The sequence below is a fragment of the Hirundo rustica genome, chromosome 12, assembly GCF_015227805.2.
Source record: "Hirundo rustica isolate bHirRus1 chromosome 12, bHirRus1.pri.v3, whole genome shotgun sequence".
NCBI lineage: Eukaryota > Metazoa > Chordata > Aves > Passeriformes > Hirundinidae > Hirundo > Hirundo rustica.
Genome location: NC_053461.1, coordinates 3,014,502 through 3,033,804, shown reverse-complemented (window position 1 = coordinate 3,033,804; position 19,303 = coordinate 3,014,502). Strand labels below are relative to the sequence as shown.

Genomic DNA, 19,303 nt, shown 5'->3' with positions numbered 1-19,303 from the left:
ATACTACTTGATGAGTGCTTCCACCGCTGGGTTGTTTCCAAATAATAAACTCAGAACCTTCAGATTTTGCCTTTTATCTGACAGTCTCAAGCTCTGCAAAGCTGAGATAATTTTGTTATCCTTCTACTTCTCGTGTTCCTATCTTCCACAAGTAAGTGTATGTGAAACGTTATGTTTGCACAGAAGTAAGGGAAAGTTTCACAGAGTTGTTAAAGGCTGGAAGGATTTTCACCATGGGACATTATGTAAAATTGTTTACTATATGAGGTGACTTTATATCCTTTCACTTTACACATTTTTTTTTCTCACCATTATTTAAGGGTGATGTTTTTAAATGAAGTATTTCAAACGAGAGTGAAAATGAACATTTTAGTCTGTTAAATTAAAAAATCACTGTGGAGAACATATCTGAGGATTATAGTCTTAGTATTTAGAAGTGCAGGGGAATGCAGTACAAAGCAAGTATTAACACCACATCATGCAGAGTAGTTACAGCTTTTCTATTTTTGCAGTATCTGAATCTCCTAATATATGTGGAATATAGATAAACTGACATATTTCCTTTCTTGTATTCTTTTTTGAATATTAATTTCCAGTGGAGGAGGCTTACATCTTCAGCAAGGCTTTTAGTACTTCAGCCTTCTGCATTTATTACTTCTGTTTAGAACTCATTGTAGATAAGCATCTGAAAAAAGAAATACAATGAACATTTTTTGTTAATGATATAATTTTCTCCCCTTCTCCCCTGCACTGTATGTTCTCTTCTCTGTATGCCTCTCGATTGACTTTTATTAGGGTTTGGTATGTGTCTAATCAGACACCTCAAAGTACACGCTGATAATGCAATTTGTGACCCTGTTTCTGCACCCTTTCATAAGTGTAAATATATCTGGAGGTGGAAGAAAAGAACAATGGGATGAATTCATTAGGTAGTTCTTATATGTATTTGTATATGGGGCTTTGCCTTAGTCTGTAGTCTCTGCTTCAGTCTTTGTGTCACATCTCATATTACCCCTTGACCTGGATTTTTTGTTTGTTTCTTTGTAGGTTGGTTTGATTATTTTTATTATTATATTTCCTCCAATCCCTTGGTTGTTTTCTTGAATGAAGCCCTCTGAAAAACCTTTGGGGATTCAGCAAGTTTCTTGGCTCCTGTTTGTGACTTTCTGTTACAACATTTGATTCACATATCCAGGTTTTATTTCTGCTTTCGTGGGGAAAACAGCTTTTCATTTTCTGTGAGATACCATTATGCTCTGCCATCAAGGACACAGGAGAAAATCTGTTGTCACTTTTTAGCCCTTAAAAATGGGAGACCAGGAGCAGGGAGCTGCAACATAATACAATTGTATGGGGAGCTCTGCTTCGGGGACCAGTGGCATGCCAGGGACTTACCTGCACTTTGGTTTCAGAATGTGTATTTGCTATGTGCATAAATGCGTTCCTTCTCTGGTGAGTTATCTGTACATACACTTTTCTAGTGGGACCAGAAATTATTCCAGATTCAGCAGTTGTCTGTGACCGCATAAGGACATGACAGAAATGCCACTTACTTCCAAAAGATAAATTCATTGCTATGCTTCGAAACTTGGCTTTCTTCTGCCTTTGCTCCAGGACATCACAAGGCTGGCAGCAAATAATGAAACACATTGCTCTATCACCAGTAAAAAGGACTGGAAACTCTTCAGCAGAACTTAGCACTTCTTTTTCCTCTGTTTTCCTTGGTCCTTTGTTATGCAAACCCACTTAAGGAAAGTTTCTTCATCCTGGTGGGAACAACATGGGAGAAGTGCTAACATGAATTTTGAATCCGGTGTCACATCTGCAGTGATCTGCATACCAGGAGCAGTCAGCAGTGGTCAGGACACAGCTGCAGACAGATTGTGGTTTGTGAGCGTTGTGGTTCAGGCTTGCTTTCCATTCACTGAAGGCTTGGGAGGAGCTGATTCCCTGCACAGACACACCCAGCGTGCATTAATGAAAGGTGCTGGAAGCACCCTGTGCTATAGTGCACGCAAGTGTTTGTTAACACGAAAGAAGCTTGTTCTTTCAAGCAAAAATTTCTTTTGCAGGTGAATTTAGTTTCTTAGACTAGCAATAGTACAAATACAATTTTTGCATTAAGAAAATGTGAGTGTCCATAAACTGTGGGTCTGATATAGTACTGAATGTATGATAAATGTAAACAAAGTCAAGGTTTGATGAATGACTTTATCGTCTTTTCTTGCCAATAATTAATGATGGGTTAAATATGTGTTGAATTTTGCTGGCCTCTTAAGCACAGGCATATTGTGTGCTTTCAAAAAGTTTCTAGGGCTTCCAGGAATGCCTTCAAAAATGAAGGTAAGTGTTGTCATCAGGGCATTGTGTTGGCTTGAAGCAGAGAAGGATCTTTGTTAACATAAGAACTGCTTGAATCTCACAAAATGAGCTTACAAATTTACTGCCTGACAGTGTTTAGCATGTAAAAAGAAGTAAACAGCCCGAGTATTGAGAAAATCAACCATTTGTGTTTTATTCCTGGCTTTAGAAAGATACTATTAATGTTATATGTTCAAAGGAGCACATAATTGATTAGATACTGTTAGTCAGCCGTGTGCATTTTTACATTTCTGCCTGTAGGTAAGCTGAACACCTGGTGACATGGCAGCACGTTTAAAACGCTTCTTAGGAAATCCACAGTAACAGCACAGATAACAGGACTTCCAAAATGGTTCAGTAAAACACAAAATAAATGTTCCTTTTAAGATTTTTTTTTTTCTTTATTGGCTTCATATGAAGATATTAGTGCAGAGAGAAATGTGATCTATTTACTGTTCCTGGTGGGGATGGCTGGTGGGTGGTGAAAGTTGCACGGTGCTGTGCTACTCTGCTCTGCACAGTTCCCCTGTCAGTCTTTCTATCTTTAAACTTCTCCTTTCTTCGGAGAAAGCAGGAAGCTTTTGTCAGCTAGGTGTTGAATAGAGGTTTTGATATTTAAAGCAAGCTGTTCAGCGCTCTTAAAGATGTAAACGTGGACATAAATACGGGTACTACACCTCGAGCATCAAGGCAGAAAATGTTAAGAGCAGTGTACAAAGGCGGAGTGAATATTTTGAGGGAAGAAACCGGAATCCTGGAGCGGACACTGGAGCTTTACTGTAGGATGCAAGGGATGACTCAGCCCATGCTCAGATCATGGTCTTGCCGTACTTGTTTACATTAAAGTTCAGCTGCTATTTTAATTCCGCACATTTAGCGGAGAAGAAGGTGAGAAAAAAAGCAGAGGGAGAAGAATAAAAGCCAAAGGAGGAGGGGAGGGGTAGGTTTTAAATCGCTACAACAACAAAAATACCTGGACCAATCCCTCCCGCTCCGTACGCCGCTCTCTCAGCGGAGGGAGCTTGTCATCCTACATTTGCTATATCGAGAGGATCCTTCTGTGAGCGCAAATTAATAATTTATTCATGGGCTGGAGTCAGCCCGCATTGATTTACTTGTGCTGCATTTCTCTCCATTCATGAGCCTTCGCCGGTCCCGAGCTCTCGGGGAGTGACTTGCTGCGGCGCTCCGGCGTGGGAGGGAGGCAGCGAACGCGCTGTGATGCGCAAGGACGCGCTCCCCGCGGCTCGAGTCTGACCGGAGGCCGGGGCTCGCTCCGGGAAGCCGCCCGCCGCTGCCGGGCGATGCTCCCCGGGCAGGGAGCGCCGCTCTCCTCCCTCCCTGCCGGCCCGGTGCGGCGGGATGCCCCGGTCACGGCCCGGCGCTGAGCTGCGAGCAGCCCCCGGCTCTCCGGGCTGTGTGACCGGCAGGTGCCGGGCTCCGTCCCCGGTGGGTGTGCGCGGCCCCCCCGCCCCCGCCCCTGCCAGCCCCGCCGAGCCCTCCCAGGCTCGGCCCCCGGCGATGTGCAGCGCTCTCTTGTCGCCTTCCTGGAAGGGCTCGACTCCACTTTCGGCTCCTCCAGACTTTTCCCTGCTTTTGCCGTCGCCTCCCTCCGGTCCGGCTCCTCCTGTGCCTGCCTCCGTGTCTCGGCGCTATCCCGTTCAAAGGCTGCAGCTCCCGCTCCGCTGAACTGGCTCGGTCTGGGATGAAGGCTGGAGGTTATCGGCGGGGGAAAGGAGAACTCTAGGCAGCTTTCCGTTTGCAAAGTGAGCAGTAATCGCAAGAAGACAGCCTCTCCCCAGTCGGAATCGATAGTCTGCTTTCTTGCTGCTAAGGGCACTTTGGAGCAGCAGTAGGTCACCGAAGTAACTTCGGCACGCTGCTGACTGCGGAGTTGTAAAGAACTACATGCAAGTGGCTGCAGTGGTGCTGGAAAACGCTTCGCTGTTACCAGGGGCACAGTAGTTTTCAAGTCATTAGAGCTTCGCTTCTGGTCCGCTCCTTCCATTACACAGAGAGGGTCATCCTTTGGAGGAATGAGGATGGAGCTGTGAATTTTTCTTTTCCAGTGTTCCGGTGTCCCCTTCCAGTAGAAGGGGGTAAGAGTGGGGGAAAAGAAGCTTTTAAAAGCAAAAGCCCACTGCTGCTGAACTCAGCTTCACTTGAATTTCCCTAAACCTTTCCAGGCACAGAGAGGCACAATGCCAGAGAACCTGAATCTTCTTCGGGCTTTTGGGGGTTTTTTCTTTCTCTTCTGGTCAGCTTTTAACACAGCCTTAGTGGATGTGGTTGGATCGGAGCAGCAGATCCCCTTGTCGGTGTAAGTGCTTTCATGCTATTCCTCTCAGGACCGTGTTCAAGGATGAGAACTTGGCTTCTCAAGTTCTCCTGGTTTTTGTATTGCAGATATTTGACGGTTCCAGGGCACCTTTGTTCCTCTGTCAGCTGTGTTTAAAGTGGCTGTCTCCAAGGCGCTTGGCACTACTTTGATTTTATTGTAGGAGCATGTGTTGGCGGAGTATGTGGCCACTGAGTTTTGAGTGCTTGTATTTACTGAAATTGATGCTGTTAACTCTTTCTCATGTGGGAATTTATCATTCAGAGCTGTTTTGCCATTTCATCTGCTGCCTTCCTTTCAACGGATATATGTCATGTTGTACCAAAGCATGTTTCTGTACAAGTTAATTCCTTAAATTTTAATGCTTCAGGTTGGTAGTTCCATACCAGAGGCCTTACCTTAGCACGGGGTCTAGTTTGAGCTTATACTTGTACAGCTTCACTGATCTTTTTCTGTGCTTAGCATCCTCAGTGAGCTCTCTAATGCGAAATTGCTCGGATCCTTCCGAGTGCAGCTGAAGCTGTTACAGCCTCTGTTGCTTGCTATGACATGTGTATTACATTTCTTCCTGTCTCTTTCTTTTTTTTTTCCTTCACAGTGTAAAGCTCTGGGCCTCAGCATTTGGTGGAGAGATCAAATCTATTGCAGCCAAATACTCAGGTTCCCAGCTCCTACAGAAGGTAAGGATTTCTTCGGTTGTAATAAGGAAGGTTTTAACAGAGAAAATGGAGGCAGATTTAATTTTTAAATGAACAGGAAAGCAGTGCTGTATGTGCTTTTGTCCAAGATCTATTTTTGTATTGCATACTAGTCCCTGATGACTCTTTGCATTGCACTGCACTATCTGTAGAGTTCTTGCTTAACCTGATATTTTTCTGTTTGGATGACTCTTTTTTTTTTTTCCATTGGAAAGTAAACTCCAACACTTATTTCTTGTAGCCTAGGCTTCAGCCCAGGTGTTGCGGGTGTTGAGCCTGGTTGCTGCCTTTGTGATGAGGATGTTTCTGTGCAGAAACAGCTGTTTCTTATGAAAAATGGTAACTTCGTTCAAGGGGCAGAATTAGTGCGCGTTGTATTATTTTCAGCCTGGGCGGTATGTACACAATGCACTGTATCAGGAGAAGGCGGCTGCACTGTTGTTTGTCATCTCTGCAGCTTTTACAATGCCATTATTCCCCCAATCATCTCAACCCAGTGCTGAGATGTATTACATCATTACAGATAAGAGGAATGAATGTGGTTATCTTCTTGCTCAGCTGCACAGCTGGGTAATAAGGTAGTGAAGTATAGCAAAAACTTGAGAAATTGGTATAAGTCTACATAATTGGGGTAGAGGGTAATAAAAAAGCAGATTTGAGTATTAGGTATATATCAAGGACGCTGTTTAATTTAAACATGCGACCTATAGTAAACTTTTTTATTGTGGACCGTTTATTTTTACAACAGTTGCAAAAAAATTGAGAGACTAAGAGGAATATGTTAGATTGAGACTGCTATTTTGGGGCATTTAACACGTGATTCTCCAAATGCAATATGTAAATGGAAAAACATTGAGACATTCACTGATCAAAAACACACATTCGACCCATATATTAAATTTCTGCAGGTTTTTTTTGTAGACATGATTTTTAGTTCTGAGTAATACTAATTTTATCTGTTGCCTGATTGTGAAGGAAATTATTCCTTGAGCTTGTAGCATTTATTTCAAAAGGCTTATATATGTGTGAAATTATATAACAGTACGTGTAGCAGCTGAAATAAAAAGCTTGTGCTGTCCTTTAAAATGAAAGGAACTGGCTTTAGTAATTACTAAAGACAAATGAGTTCTTTAGTAGCTTGTCTATTCAGATTTGTATACCCAGGGCTGTAAAACATGAATTTCACTGAGCGAAAATACAGAGCTATTAAAAACAAAAATATTTGCGGTCTCTTACTGCCTTTCAAGGCCTTTAACAGTGCCTTCACTTCAATATGTTGGGCAAACTTTCATTTTATTATGAAAATCTGGACACTCAATATTTATTATACTTCCAGATCACAGCCTTTGAAGTCTGTGTAGTCTTCCATTGTCACTCTTTTTTGTGAGCACCTTAAATTCATAAAGCAGACGGAGCCTTCAGTTTTGATTAGTTTGTAATCAAGTATCAATAAAAAGCTTTATTTTATTTTTTTTTTTAATTGGGCCATTACAAACAAATATCTTTATTTAACTTTGGAGCTGTTCCACGCGCGGCCATTTTTGCGCAAAAATGGCTTTAGCAATGAAACCTCCCCAGTGCTGAGCCCAACACTTGCTAGAAGAACACGGAATGTACTGTGTGCATTGATCATGCTAAAATCCTCAAAGGATCAGTATGGGATCCTTAATCCTCCTCCTCTTCCTCGTAGTGGATGCTGCTGTCATCTCTTCTGTAATGCGTTTTTTCCCTCTGAAGTAGCAAGATTGCTTCCTATTGGTGGTTATAATTGTAGGTAATTGGAAGCTATTCATTTTACCTTTTCATCAGCATCCTTTCTGTTTCACTAACCAGTCTGTGCTCTGGTTTTTGAAGGTGGACAGTGTTTGTTCTTTCCAAGCTATTCTGTTTTTCTTTCTTGCTTATATTACGTCTGATTATTTAATGAAAGAGAAAAGATAAATGCAGGTTTGACAGGTACTTAGAGCATTTTTATTCCTCTGGCACATACTCTATTGTTTTTCTTCTTTTTTTCTTCCCTCTGATACAGTATTTTTATAAGATGTCAGTTGCTTTTGCTTTTATTTAGAATTCCAAAATGTCTCCGTCCATTTAAGCTTGCTATGTCCTGGCATTGATTGTGGCAAATGAGTCTGGATGACAGATGGCTTTACCATGTACTTTTTTTGTATTGTTATGAGGTATATTTCTTCTTTAAGCTCGTGTGAATAGAAATGTATCAAACTTCAAGACCTGCAAGTATTTTCAACGTTCAAAGTCAGTGGCAGAGGTTGTCACAGCAGTTAAGGAGGTGATAGCATGGGAGGGCTCTAAGTTACAAATGCCTTTTTTTCCCCATCCCCACTAGCCAGGCATCAAGAATATGTTTGGTATTCACTCTGAGCTCTGGGTGATCAGAATCCATGTCATTTTAAAGTCAAGATTCCACTTTTAGAAGCAGTGAGACTTCTGACATTACCAGAGGAGCCCACATCTCTGGATTATGAATTAAGCATCCTTAAGTGAAGATATAAAATGTGTGTATGATTATGGATCTGGACAGTATAGATTCCTCAACTGTCAACTGCTTTGGAGTGCCATTTAGCTTAATACAGGCTTGCTAAATGAAAAATTAATGTAAAGGTTACTTGATTCATTTTGTCAGCACTCACAGTGAGTGCTGCTTTCAAGGGGATGTGCTCACAGTCGAGGCGTGATTGACAGTTCCCTACTGCCCAAATGTTTTGCGCACTGAGTCATTTGACCCACACTAAAATTTCATTGAGCAAATTAATTCAAGTGAGAAATCAGTACAGAATTTTTTTTGGTCAGTTTACAGTTGTGAATATTGGTGGAGTTACTGCAGTTCTTAAGGTCTTGCTGTACTGTGAACATCAAATGTGTGACCAGCACTGGTGTCTTCTTGAGTGTGTAAAAGATGTGTAAGAATATTTTGGCTGCTTTTTGAAAGTATTTTTTTTTAATCCATTGCTTCCCATGTCTTAATTGAATGCTTCATTATTTTATGTCATTATGATAATCTTATCCAAGTATTTTGTTACACCTCCTAGAAGTATCTTGGATATATGACTTTTCCAAAAACTGACTGTAGATGAAATACAGATGCTTCAAATTGCTTGGAAAATAACAGTTCAGTAAGTAATTTCAGAAATTATGATGAGGTTTTAAGCAAAATTAGCACTTAAGTGTTCAATTCCTTGCTTTCAAAGAGATGGAACACCATTAAGTGTACAAAAAAACATCCAGAAGCAAACAGGACTGTATTATTCCTAATTTGTCTGGTTTCTGGAGTTTTTACTGTTGTCATATAGATTTGGAGAGGCTCCTTAATGCTGTAGAGATGTTCATACTCTTCACCTACTTAGCACATACTACTGGGGCCTAAGAATTAATTTTAATTCTCTCTTAGGCGTTGTGTTTTTTTTTTTTTCCTTAGACAGTCAAAAACATCTACCTTATTTGAATCCTGACATTTTGGTTTTTTTTTTTTCTTTTGTAAACACTCTGTGTTTAGTGGGTCCTGTACTGAATGTGAGTACACTGGCAAAGCCTGGCTTCAAATACGGGATGCAAGGCAAGGGTTGGGTGGCAGGAACAAACTCACTTCAGTTGCTGCAATTGGAGTTTTGGAAAACAGGCTTTGGGGAATGCTGCTGTTGTACAGTAAAGCTCTTAAATCAGTGCAGTGTCTGTGAGAAAGCGCAGCACGGTCTATGCTTTCTCAGGCTCCTTTTGATGAGACTACCTCTAAAAAAAGTCTGAGCTTTGAATAGTCTTCATTTCCTCCAGAATGATCAATATTATTTATTGCAAATGTAGGAACGGTTTCCAGGTGAAAATACCCTTAATTTCTTGGTCCTTCCACAAGGGTTTGTTCCTGATGAGAAGCTTGTTTTAGGCTCCCTCAGTTTTTTTTCTTATGTAAGTTTTCTGCTGGAGCCCTCAGTGTTATGTAAGCACTGCCTGCCTTGGTCTGAAGCAGGATGGAGTCTGCATCCTTTCAACAAATCCTTCATTGTGTTGAGACTTCTCAAATCATTGTTTTCTCAGAGCAGGTTTTTTTTTTTTTTTTTTTAGTCAGGAGAGCATTCTGGTTTTTAAAGATGCAGAATTTCATTTAATCTCCCTGACTAGGATGGGGTGCTGCATCTCGGTAGTTTGTTGCAACCGTGGAAATGTCAGTGCAAAATTAATATAACGGGGTGATTTGGATCAATTAGCATTCAGCTGGTGGATCTGATTCATACAGTTACATCTATCTTTAGTTTAAATTGTGTGATAGTGACTTAAATTCTTAGGCAAGTTTAGTGCAATCATCTTGACGTTAATTGCCTTTCTTTTGTTCAACCTTATGTTGGTTTTGGTTTTTGTAGGCTGTTTCTTTGCTCAAAACGCTGAAACTACTGCTTTGAAGGAAGGGTCAAGTAGGACAGAGACATGCAGGTTAAAGGAAAAGCATGGACCAACTTTTTGGGTAGCAATTTAAACTTTTGCCAGCTGAGCAATTCCAAAGCAACAAAACCAATATTTTTTAAAAATCAAAAATAGGGAAAATTATCAGTAAAATCTGTGGACATATGGCTGTAAATAAAAATACAAAAAAAACACCATCAAAGGAAATACCACCACCCCTGCAAAAATACCAAACCAACAGCACCAACCCCCTTCTCCCCACCAAGCAAACCTGACACCTACCCCAAAGCCCAAATTCAAAACCCCATCAGCCAAGTAAACGGTGTAGAGCTTGCCAAAAACTGTATTCAGAGTTAATTCATTGTAATTTGGACTCCTGAATTCTGGTTTATGCAAAACGCATCTCCTAGCACTGACTTAAAATCAAACCTTAGAAAATAAAAGAAACATACATCTGAGAATCTTAAACCAGTGTAGTTCTGATGATTAATGCAAACAATGTTTTGGAACTTGCAGAGCTTGAATCTCCATCCCCTTTAATTCCTACACATCTTTGGGCTGCATGAATGGCAAGATTGTTCTCCCTGCCAAACTAGGTACAGAACATTTCAGCGTGCTTTGAAGTATTTAATGTTATCTGCAGACATAAAATCTTCTGGAGAGCTATTTTAACTTAGTTCAAGAATAAAAAAATCAAACGCATTGTTATGCTACTGATGTATTTGGTGGGGAAATCCTGGTGGGTTCCATGCTGATTTTCAGGTGGTATGTTGATCTGTAGAGGAAAGGATTAGTTTTATCAAACTTTGGATACTTTGTTCTCTCTTTCTCCACAACAAAAAAAACCCAAACCCCTTGGTCTTCTTTTTTTTTTTTTTGTAATAAAGTTCTGCCTTTTCTGGAGGTATTGGAAAAATTTCTCTTCTGTGAGGTTAGAACTGCACCTTGAATGATCTATGATTTGTACTGTCCTCTCCTGTTTGAATGTTATGGCAGGGGTAATAATTATTTTGGTGTTGGTAATGGTTTTAAAATGTAGCAAAATCAGGTTGAATATCAAACATCATGTTTTAGATTTCACTTGGTCTAAAAGGAAAGCCATGCTGAATTCAAGTTTTGCTTCCTTCAGCACTCTGTATTTTGCAGGATGTTCTGTGTCTTTCTGGGTTTTGCAAGCAGATTGTGATCCTCTTACTCGTATTACTGAAAGCAAAAAAGCTCTCTTGTTAGTATGTAAGAGGAATATGAGATGGCTTTAGTAAGTTCATGATACGTGCATTACACTTTCCGTAATGTCTTTTAATATGGAAATTATTGAGCAGACAATCCAACTGGAAAACCTCAGATCTTGAAAGGGAGAGAATGCTAATTCCCTTGCTTTTAATGCATTTATGGTTGTTTGTTTTCACATCCTGCGTTGGAAAATGCTTACGTTTCAAGGTTAAAGGAGCTGCTCTCCATGCAAATTGTCTTGACACTGAAGGTATGTAGAGCATGAATAGATGCTGTATTGTAGTGGTGATTCACTCTTAAGTAACTGCTAATCAATACTCCACACTTTCAAATGTCATTACTGTTCTGTAGGGGACAGTTTTTTGTTGCTGATAATAAGTGCTAACGCACTTTACAACACAAATTATGTATTGATAGGGTAGATGGTATTTTAGTTTCTGTAGAAATTTCACTGACAGGTTTTAATGAAATGCAACAATTAATATGTAGCTCTTGTGATGTTCCATTTTGATTTTTTTTTTTACATATAATGCTTTTTTGCAAAATTATATGAATGGTTTTATGGTCCCGTTTCGCATCTACCAAGTTAGTTTGTGTAAAGCTGAAGTACTTTCTTAGATTGTATGATCAAATGAAGGCAAGATTTTTGTTTTAAAAGGAAGCCTTTGCAAAAACACTCAAAATCATAGCTGGAAAGAAGCTGGTAAGGGTCTGGGTAACTTTTCCAAAAGTGATGAGTTCCAGAGACACATAATTATTGAAAATATCCTGTCCTCAGGTCTCCCAGGACTTTCCAGGTGAAGTTACCCATGTATTAAATGATAGCCAGTACACTGGTTTTAAAGAAAACAATATAAGACATGAGGGGAGTGTGAGTGCTCAAGACACCCCTTCACATGGGGGTGTACAGAATCTGCATCCAACATATCAAAAAGAGGGCAATAAAAATTTGTTCTCCATATCCATGGTAGATGTACAAGAACCAGTCTTTAAACAAAATAATTAATTTTTTGCTTCTATCTATTTATTTATTTGTTTCTTTTAACTGAGAGAAAACCCTAGAATAGTGTCCAACTCTTGCAGGTCGGCTGTTCAGAATAGGTTTCTGTGGACTTTGTAAACTGCCTTATGTTAGGAAGATGAGCTACATCCTTTATTTTGGACTCTTATCAATAACAGTAATTGTATTTCTTCTTTGATTTCTATCTATGCACTATTAATCTTTGTGTCTGTGTCTCCTTAAAGCATGGTTGGGGTGTCCTTCATTTTCAGAGCAGAACCAGGTTATAAACACAGTAGTCACTGCTGTACAGCAAAGACAGGTAGCCAGACTGGATGAAGACTTGCTGGTTTTCCCCTCCCCTTTTAAGCACACAAACAAATGATCTTTATAAAATATATTTTACTATAGAGGAACAAATATGTTAGCTATAATAGACTAAACTTGTTGGAAAAAGATTTCGACTGCTCAGCTCATCTCTTGTTGGTCATCAGGTCTGACAACCACATGAAAATGTATCAGCAGGGTGAGGTTTCAAGGTGCTCCAATGTGTTCTGTGTGTTAGATGCAGCTATGAAGTACATGATGGAACTTCAGTGGGGCTTGTGAGACCCTGGGATGTCCCAATGAGAAAGAAGGAAATGATCAGATGTAAACTCCTGGTTGATTTTTTTATAAACCTGTCACAATTTCTCGTGCTTTGTTATCAACAATTGATACTTGTTAGAGTTTGTTATTCACTGTTATTCTTGAGAGGAATTTTCCAGAAGCATTGCTTGCACTGAAGTTTTGCCTCTTTAGGCAGAGCCTGCTTGGTTGATTGGATGGAATCTTCAAAGTGTATGGGTTCTTGTAGGGATTCCTCATCAAAAGAGTTTGACAAGTGATTCCTTCTAATCATATCTTCTGTCTGTCAAGATTCCTGAAAGAACTATAAGCAGTTAAACCAATGCATTTCGCTGAGGTGATAAAAAAGATTTATAGAATCTTAGGTGTTTTCTTAGTCAAAGTACCTGCTTCTGCTCGTGTGTTTTTGCTTTGACTTTCCATGACACATTTTATTGTTGTCTTTGTTTCTCTCCCTATCTCTTTCTGAACCACTTTATTTATCTTTCGTATCTGATTTTAAATAGGCATATTTTCTAGAAAGAAATGTTTTCTTCTGAGCCTGATGCCAAAAGTTTTGCATAAATGATTTTATAGTACAGGAGGCACTTAGAGATAGTTATTTCTATTTGTTCTTCTGGATTGAAATTTTAGTGTGCCAAAGTTAAGGAAGTAATAAAAGATGAAGGAAAAATTGTTCTTAGGTCCATTAATAAACCAAATTGTAAGGTGGTCTAGTCTGCGTCATAAGACTGGAGATAAAAAGTAAGAACTTTGTGCGTATAATTAATTCAGAATATCAGGGTTTAGTGCGTGGATCCTGTGGATTGTTGGCTAGTAAAGTTTCTCATATTACTGACTGACAGTCATTTTCTTGAAGTGTTCCACTTAGTTTTTAGGAAAGGGTGGAAGAGCTTCTAATAGCATCATAAAACATTTTCCTTGGTGCTCTCAAAACATGGTTTTGACAGGCTTCCCTGAATTTTGTGCAGGTGGCAGATGATATATCCTGTTGATACCATTCCTCTGCAGTGGGCAAGTTGAGTAGATTTCTTTTGTTTTATGTTGTTCTGAATATAGTGCTACTGAATTAAGAAATTCTAATTATACTCTAAGAACTGAGACATTTGTGTTTGGCACGAATGAGTCCACAAAACTGGTTCTGGAAACCAACACTTATAATCCCTTCTACACAAAGTCTTCTTGTCTTCCACTGTGGAACTCTGCTTTTTGTTATTTCTGGACTAATGGAATAGTTAATTCTGGAACGGGATTTAGAAGGTCTTTTAACTCAGATTCCTGTTCAAAGCGGGGCCAAAGCTAAAATCAGTGCAGATTTCTTGGGTCTTTGAGGGCTTTGAAGATCAGACTCAAGGACAGCAGTAGCACAGTCCCTTTGGTTCCGATGCTTGTCTATAATCTGGGCAAGAATATACTTGAGCTGGAATTTCCATTTTGATTTAATTGCTGAGTGTCACTTCCAACTCTCTAAATATTGTTGGTTCATCATCTTGATAATCTCCTGGAAGGCATGGAAAGGCACAGCACGTTGTCATGCCAAGCATCCCTGAGGCCTCAGTCATAGACAACATCATGGAATTTTTTAGTTGTTTCATCAGGTCTCAACACTTTTTCTAACCAATATTTTTAAAACAATTCTCAGTAGCTTTATGGGCTCTTAAACTGAGCTCTCTGCTGTTTGATATTCAGGTGGGCTTTTTACCACTCACAATAGGAATATGTAACCATTCTCATAATTATGAAGTCGCAAGAGTAATTTTCGCTTAGCTGATTGCATGAATAGGAGAAGACTTTTTAATTTGTCGTGGTAACACAGGAATTTATTTTCTAATCTAGGGCTAAGACAAGCCATTTAGCTCCCAGTTGCATTATTAGCCATTTCTTTTACCATCTTCCCCCCCCCCCTCCCCAGTATCTTAAGTGAACTTAGTGTTGTACAGAAAAAGTCTGTCAGCTGGCAAAGGGTTTTATGTTTTGTTGCCTATTTTTACTTTACTCTACAGTAGCTGTCAAGGGATTTCTTTGTGCTTTTATGCACAAACAAGGATTTAACTTGCTTTCCTAGAAGTGGGATTCAAAATTATGCAGTCACAATATCTCTAGCCTGTTAGGTAACAGCACAGTGAAAATGCTGTTTGGAATGCATGATTATGAAAACTCTGGTCAGGGCCCCAGCATGCAGTGTTATTGTTCCTCCAGGTCCCATTTCAATACTTGGCTATTCAATATACTTTGAAGATTTTGTGTCAAGCTATCTAAAATTGTTAACTCTAAAAACGCACACACACACAAATCTACATACTATGGATGTTAAAATTTGATGTGTCTGGAACACATCATTGGTCATAAAATTAGATAATTATCTTCTAAAGTAACAAAGCTTCAGAGACAAAAAGCAGGAACATTTAAACTTTGGCTTTACCTTGCAGCTAAATGTCTATCATCTTCTGACAGCTGTGCGAAATGGATGAATACCGAGCTGTTTGGACATGATGCTATCATATTACATTAATAGCAATTTTCACTGATAATGAAAACTGGTAGGAGGCTAAGAGCAAAGATTGAGATTATGACTTGCAGCCATTGACTATCTGCATCCAGCAGATTTATTACCCCCTACGCACATTGTGCCTTTTATAATGTTTTCTGCCGTTTCTTCATCAAAGTACATGAAAGATGTTATAGATGGCATGAAACAGAAAAAAAATCTGGGTGCTCACTTCACATTTCAAGAATGCAGTCACTGCGAACTGCAATGCAGTTTTACAGTAAAAGTGGGGATAAATTTTGGCATCCCCCATGAAACCTTTGTGAGGGAGAAGAGTAGGAATGAAAGAAAACTGGAGAATTTCTGTTGGTCAGCTCTAATTTTCTATGTATAGATATATCTGGCTTTTATTCTGGGGCTGTGATAACCATTTCTTGATGGTTTTCTTAAGTCCTGTGATCCTGGTGGCCAAAGCTCGGTGCAGTCCTTAAGCACAATGGTAATTTAACCTGTAATGACACTGACAAATCTGGTGCACGTAGTGGTGGTAGGATTTCATGGAGAGTGCCGGAAACCTTAAATTAGAACTTAAAACTGCAAGCAAAACTCCCCCCTCTCCCCAGCTGGAGGTGTCTTTTCCTATTTTTCTGTGTAATATGGGCCTAGTAATACTTTCTTTCCCCTTAAATTTTAAAACTTTGAGATTAGAATTAGGGGCAATGCTTCATTACAGAGTTTAGCATATAGAGAGAATTGGCTGGTGAAGAACACCCTTAGCATATGGATATGGAAACAGAGGGAAGCAGAATGGAATGGATCAGCTCTGAGAGCTACAAGGCATTAATTTTAACACACTAAATATAATTTCTTGCACTACTGAAAAATAAATGGTTTCCTGTAACTGTCTTGAATAGCTACAAAATTGAAAAAAAACCTCACTTATTCCTGTTGTTGGTATTTGGTGTCTGTAACTGGCAATAAATCTCCATATGGCATTGCACTGGCAAATGGGATTGAACCCTTTTTTGTTAGAGGATGAATCCCTGCTGTGCTTTGAATGCAAGGTGATATGCTCCGCTGATATCAGAAAGTAATTTGCAAATTTGCAAACCTTTTCTTCTTTCCTTATAATTTTTTCCGTGCTGGTATTTCTCTCTTTTTATCCATTTTCCCCATAACTACAGTTCTGCACTACTTCTCCCTGTCTAGATCCTTCAGACTTTTTCTAACCTATTCTGGTTCAAGTATGATTCAGCCAAGACACTCATTGGAATCAAATTCACAATTGTTAAATGCAGCTAAATTGGGAATTGAGCAATTTTATTTATCATTTTATGAGTGTCTGATTATTTCTGTCTGCATTTCAATTACCATAGAAATTTATTTTCATGTGTTTTTTGCCACTATGTCCTTTTCTTTACTCACACTTGTTTACAGCCATTACATTTTTCCTTGGGAAATTTTTGCCATTAATGTAATTTTTCTGTTCCTTTACCAGCTGCAATCATAATGCTGCAGTAAGGATCTGGTCACCTGAGAAAACGATGCAGAAATAAAATGAGTAATAGCTTAGTAATACTTTTATACCTAAGAATGTGAAAAGGTTTTGCAAATACAGCTGTTTTTCTTAAAGTCTTTTCATTAAATTATGATGCATGAACCCTTAAAAGGAAAAATAAATGTATTAGGATCTATTAGTGCACTTTATACATTGTGAATGTCATTGGAAAGAGAGGGTGGTTATTTCCCCAGTCACAGACAATATACTTTGTGCCTTGGATGGCAAGTGCAGAGGGCAAGAGGGACAGAATTCCCTCCAAAACCAAAGGGAAACTTTGTCATGGAGTGGGAAGCAGGTTTTGCAGAAAGGAGTCAGCATCAGGAAGCTACAGCAGGCTCAAAAACCAGCTAAAGGTGAGAACAGGGACACGTAAAGGTAGCGAAATGAACAGGAATAGAACACATTGGGAGCAAAGAAGCACAACGACTGAAGAATGTTTTTTCCCTGTATTTTAAAACAATTGGAGAAGAAATATTTTTGTATGAAATGCAGGCAATATCTGTATTCTAGTGATTTTTTGCAAATCCATTAAATAAATAACGTATTAAAAGTATATCAATCATAGAAGGTCAAGCCTAGTTTGAGTGCGTGAGTACCACATGACTTAAAACTTCAACCAAGAACTAAAAATAAGAAGAAATTATATGCTAAGAAATGTAAATTTCAAGTCAGGAAAAGCATCTGAAATTAAACTGGATTTCGTAATGACGTAATTCTGACTTTTGTATTTTGCTTCTCAGATGCTTAAAATTGGAACGCTTAAGCATTTTAAAAAAATGTAGATTGCTTTGCCAAAGTCTTTTATTCTGTACAACCCCAGTGTAACAGGAATATAGTTCAGCTACCTTTAAAAATTGGCACTGCTCCTGTCCAGTCCACCTTAAGCATGTTATTAATGTAGATATACATTTGTTCAGTAGAATTTCCTCAAGATTGCAAGATGTCTAGGGAATTTTGTCTGAAAAAGGATGGCAGAGGACAGCATTATATGAGGGACTGGGACCTCTACTTGTGTGTTGGAATAATTCAAACCTTAGTGTATAGTATTATTTGTGTAGACCATATTTATCTGGATTGCATGCTGCTTGTTTATCTCAGTTTATAAATATACAGGAGTCGAATTACTGGAAGCTCTAATTATTCTGAACAAAATTTGTCAGACAAAACCAGCTGCTAACTCAGCTCTTCTCAGGAATCTTCAGTAAAATGCACAACCTAAATAATAATGTCTTGAAAAGTAGAGAATTCCCATTCTTCACACAAATCCTCTCTGCCTGTTGGGTACCTTCCCCTCCACAGTCCAGTAAAAGCCTAGGTTTTTCTGATGTGACTGAAAAGGCGAAGTCCAGGCTGAGACTGTATTATGGCTTGCATTGCTTGGACTTTACTCACAGCAAACTTTTTGACATTATTTAACCTGTAGGTCGGCAGAGATGATTCTTTCAGAGGTGATCTTGGCTGAAATGTCGATACGTTCATCGTCTAGTGCAGCCATTAAGCTGAATTAAATAATACTCCTGCTTTCAAAGCCTTCAAAAAACCTGCAGTTCGAATTTTCCCCTGACCTAGTGATTAACCTTATGCAATTCTGTTCTAAAATGTCTTCTTCCATGTGTATAAAGATGTGGAAAGTCCTCCTTTCTGTCTGCAGTTTAAAAACGTTTTGATGGCAATTCTGTGCAAAGCTTGCTTCTGTGGGGTGTATTCTGAAAGGTTTGGGATCCTTTGTTTTGTAAGTTGGGTGGGCTTTTTAATAAAATGGGGTCAAATATCAGGAGTAGTTATGGATGAATTATTGATCCCTTTGACTGAACAGGCCAATTATCTGTAACTTTGCATATATAGCGATGCTGTCAAAAAAAGAATAACAATCTATATGGCATTTTTAGCACCTGTTTCCCAAGGCTTGAATGAAAACAAGGTGTGTGCAGGATTAATATTATCATCTCAGTCCCATTTGGAGGTAAACTGATTACCGTAACATTTGAATGCAAGACCGTTCAGGGTTGATTGAGGCCAATGCAGACAGAGTCACTTCTCTTGATGTCAGTGGCACCTCTGCAGCAGTCTTGTGCCTGAAGCAGGGTCGTTTTTGGGTTGCTTTTAATGAGAAGTTCTCGTCTGAATTGTCTCAATTATTGCCAAAGAATAGCAGATTCGCTGTTGAGGGTCTAGGGCTAAAATCAATTGCTGATGAGAAACGATATGAAGAAGAAAAGAATTGCTGTTGACTGGCAGGTAGTTAAAGCAGAAAAAAACTTCCCACATATATCTAGGATGTATAAGACTGTGAGTCTATGCTGCCTTGCAAGCTTTTAAACCAGTTCTTGGAATACCAAATTTTGTATAAATTATGAAAGGATTGGATCTTCAATCTGGTATTTTTCTTTTATAGTCACAATAGTCATATGCAACAATGAGACTGTTATCTGTGATGAAACTATTCTCTTGGAAAAGAGGTAGAGAATGTTTGAGGGGGCAATGTTCTTCAGACTAGAAAAATGTTATGGTTTAAATATGAAGAGTAATTATAAATCTTCTTGATGGCTTCTCATTAAGTCAAGCTGTAATTTATTTCACTGCA

At 39.1% G+C, this 19,303-nt stretch overlaps 1 protein-coding gene across 2 annotated transcripts in view; it reads left to right on the top strand.

Moving 5' to 3' along the window:
• The first annotated feature begins 3,856 nt into the window (after window positions 1-3,856).
• CACNA2D3 (calcium voltage-gated channel auxiliary subunit alpha2delta 3) overlaps window positions 3,857-19,303 on the top strand; it is a 396,842-nt gene continuing 381,395 nt past the window's right edge. The window contains exons 1-2 of one of the 2 annotated variants that reach the window (XM_058422243.1): window positions 3,857-4,681; window positions 5,298-5,379. In XM_058422243.1, coding sequence (XP_058278226.1) covers window positions 4,563-4,681; window positions 5,298-5,379 — 201 coding nt within the window. In that variant the 5' untranslated portion in view covers window positions 3,857-4,562. The remainder of the gene's footprint in view (window positions 4,682-5,297; window positions 5,380-19,303) is intronic. The other variant, XM_058422242.1, reaches the window with a different exon arrangement.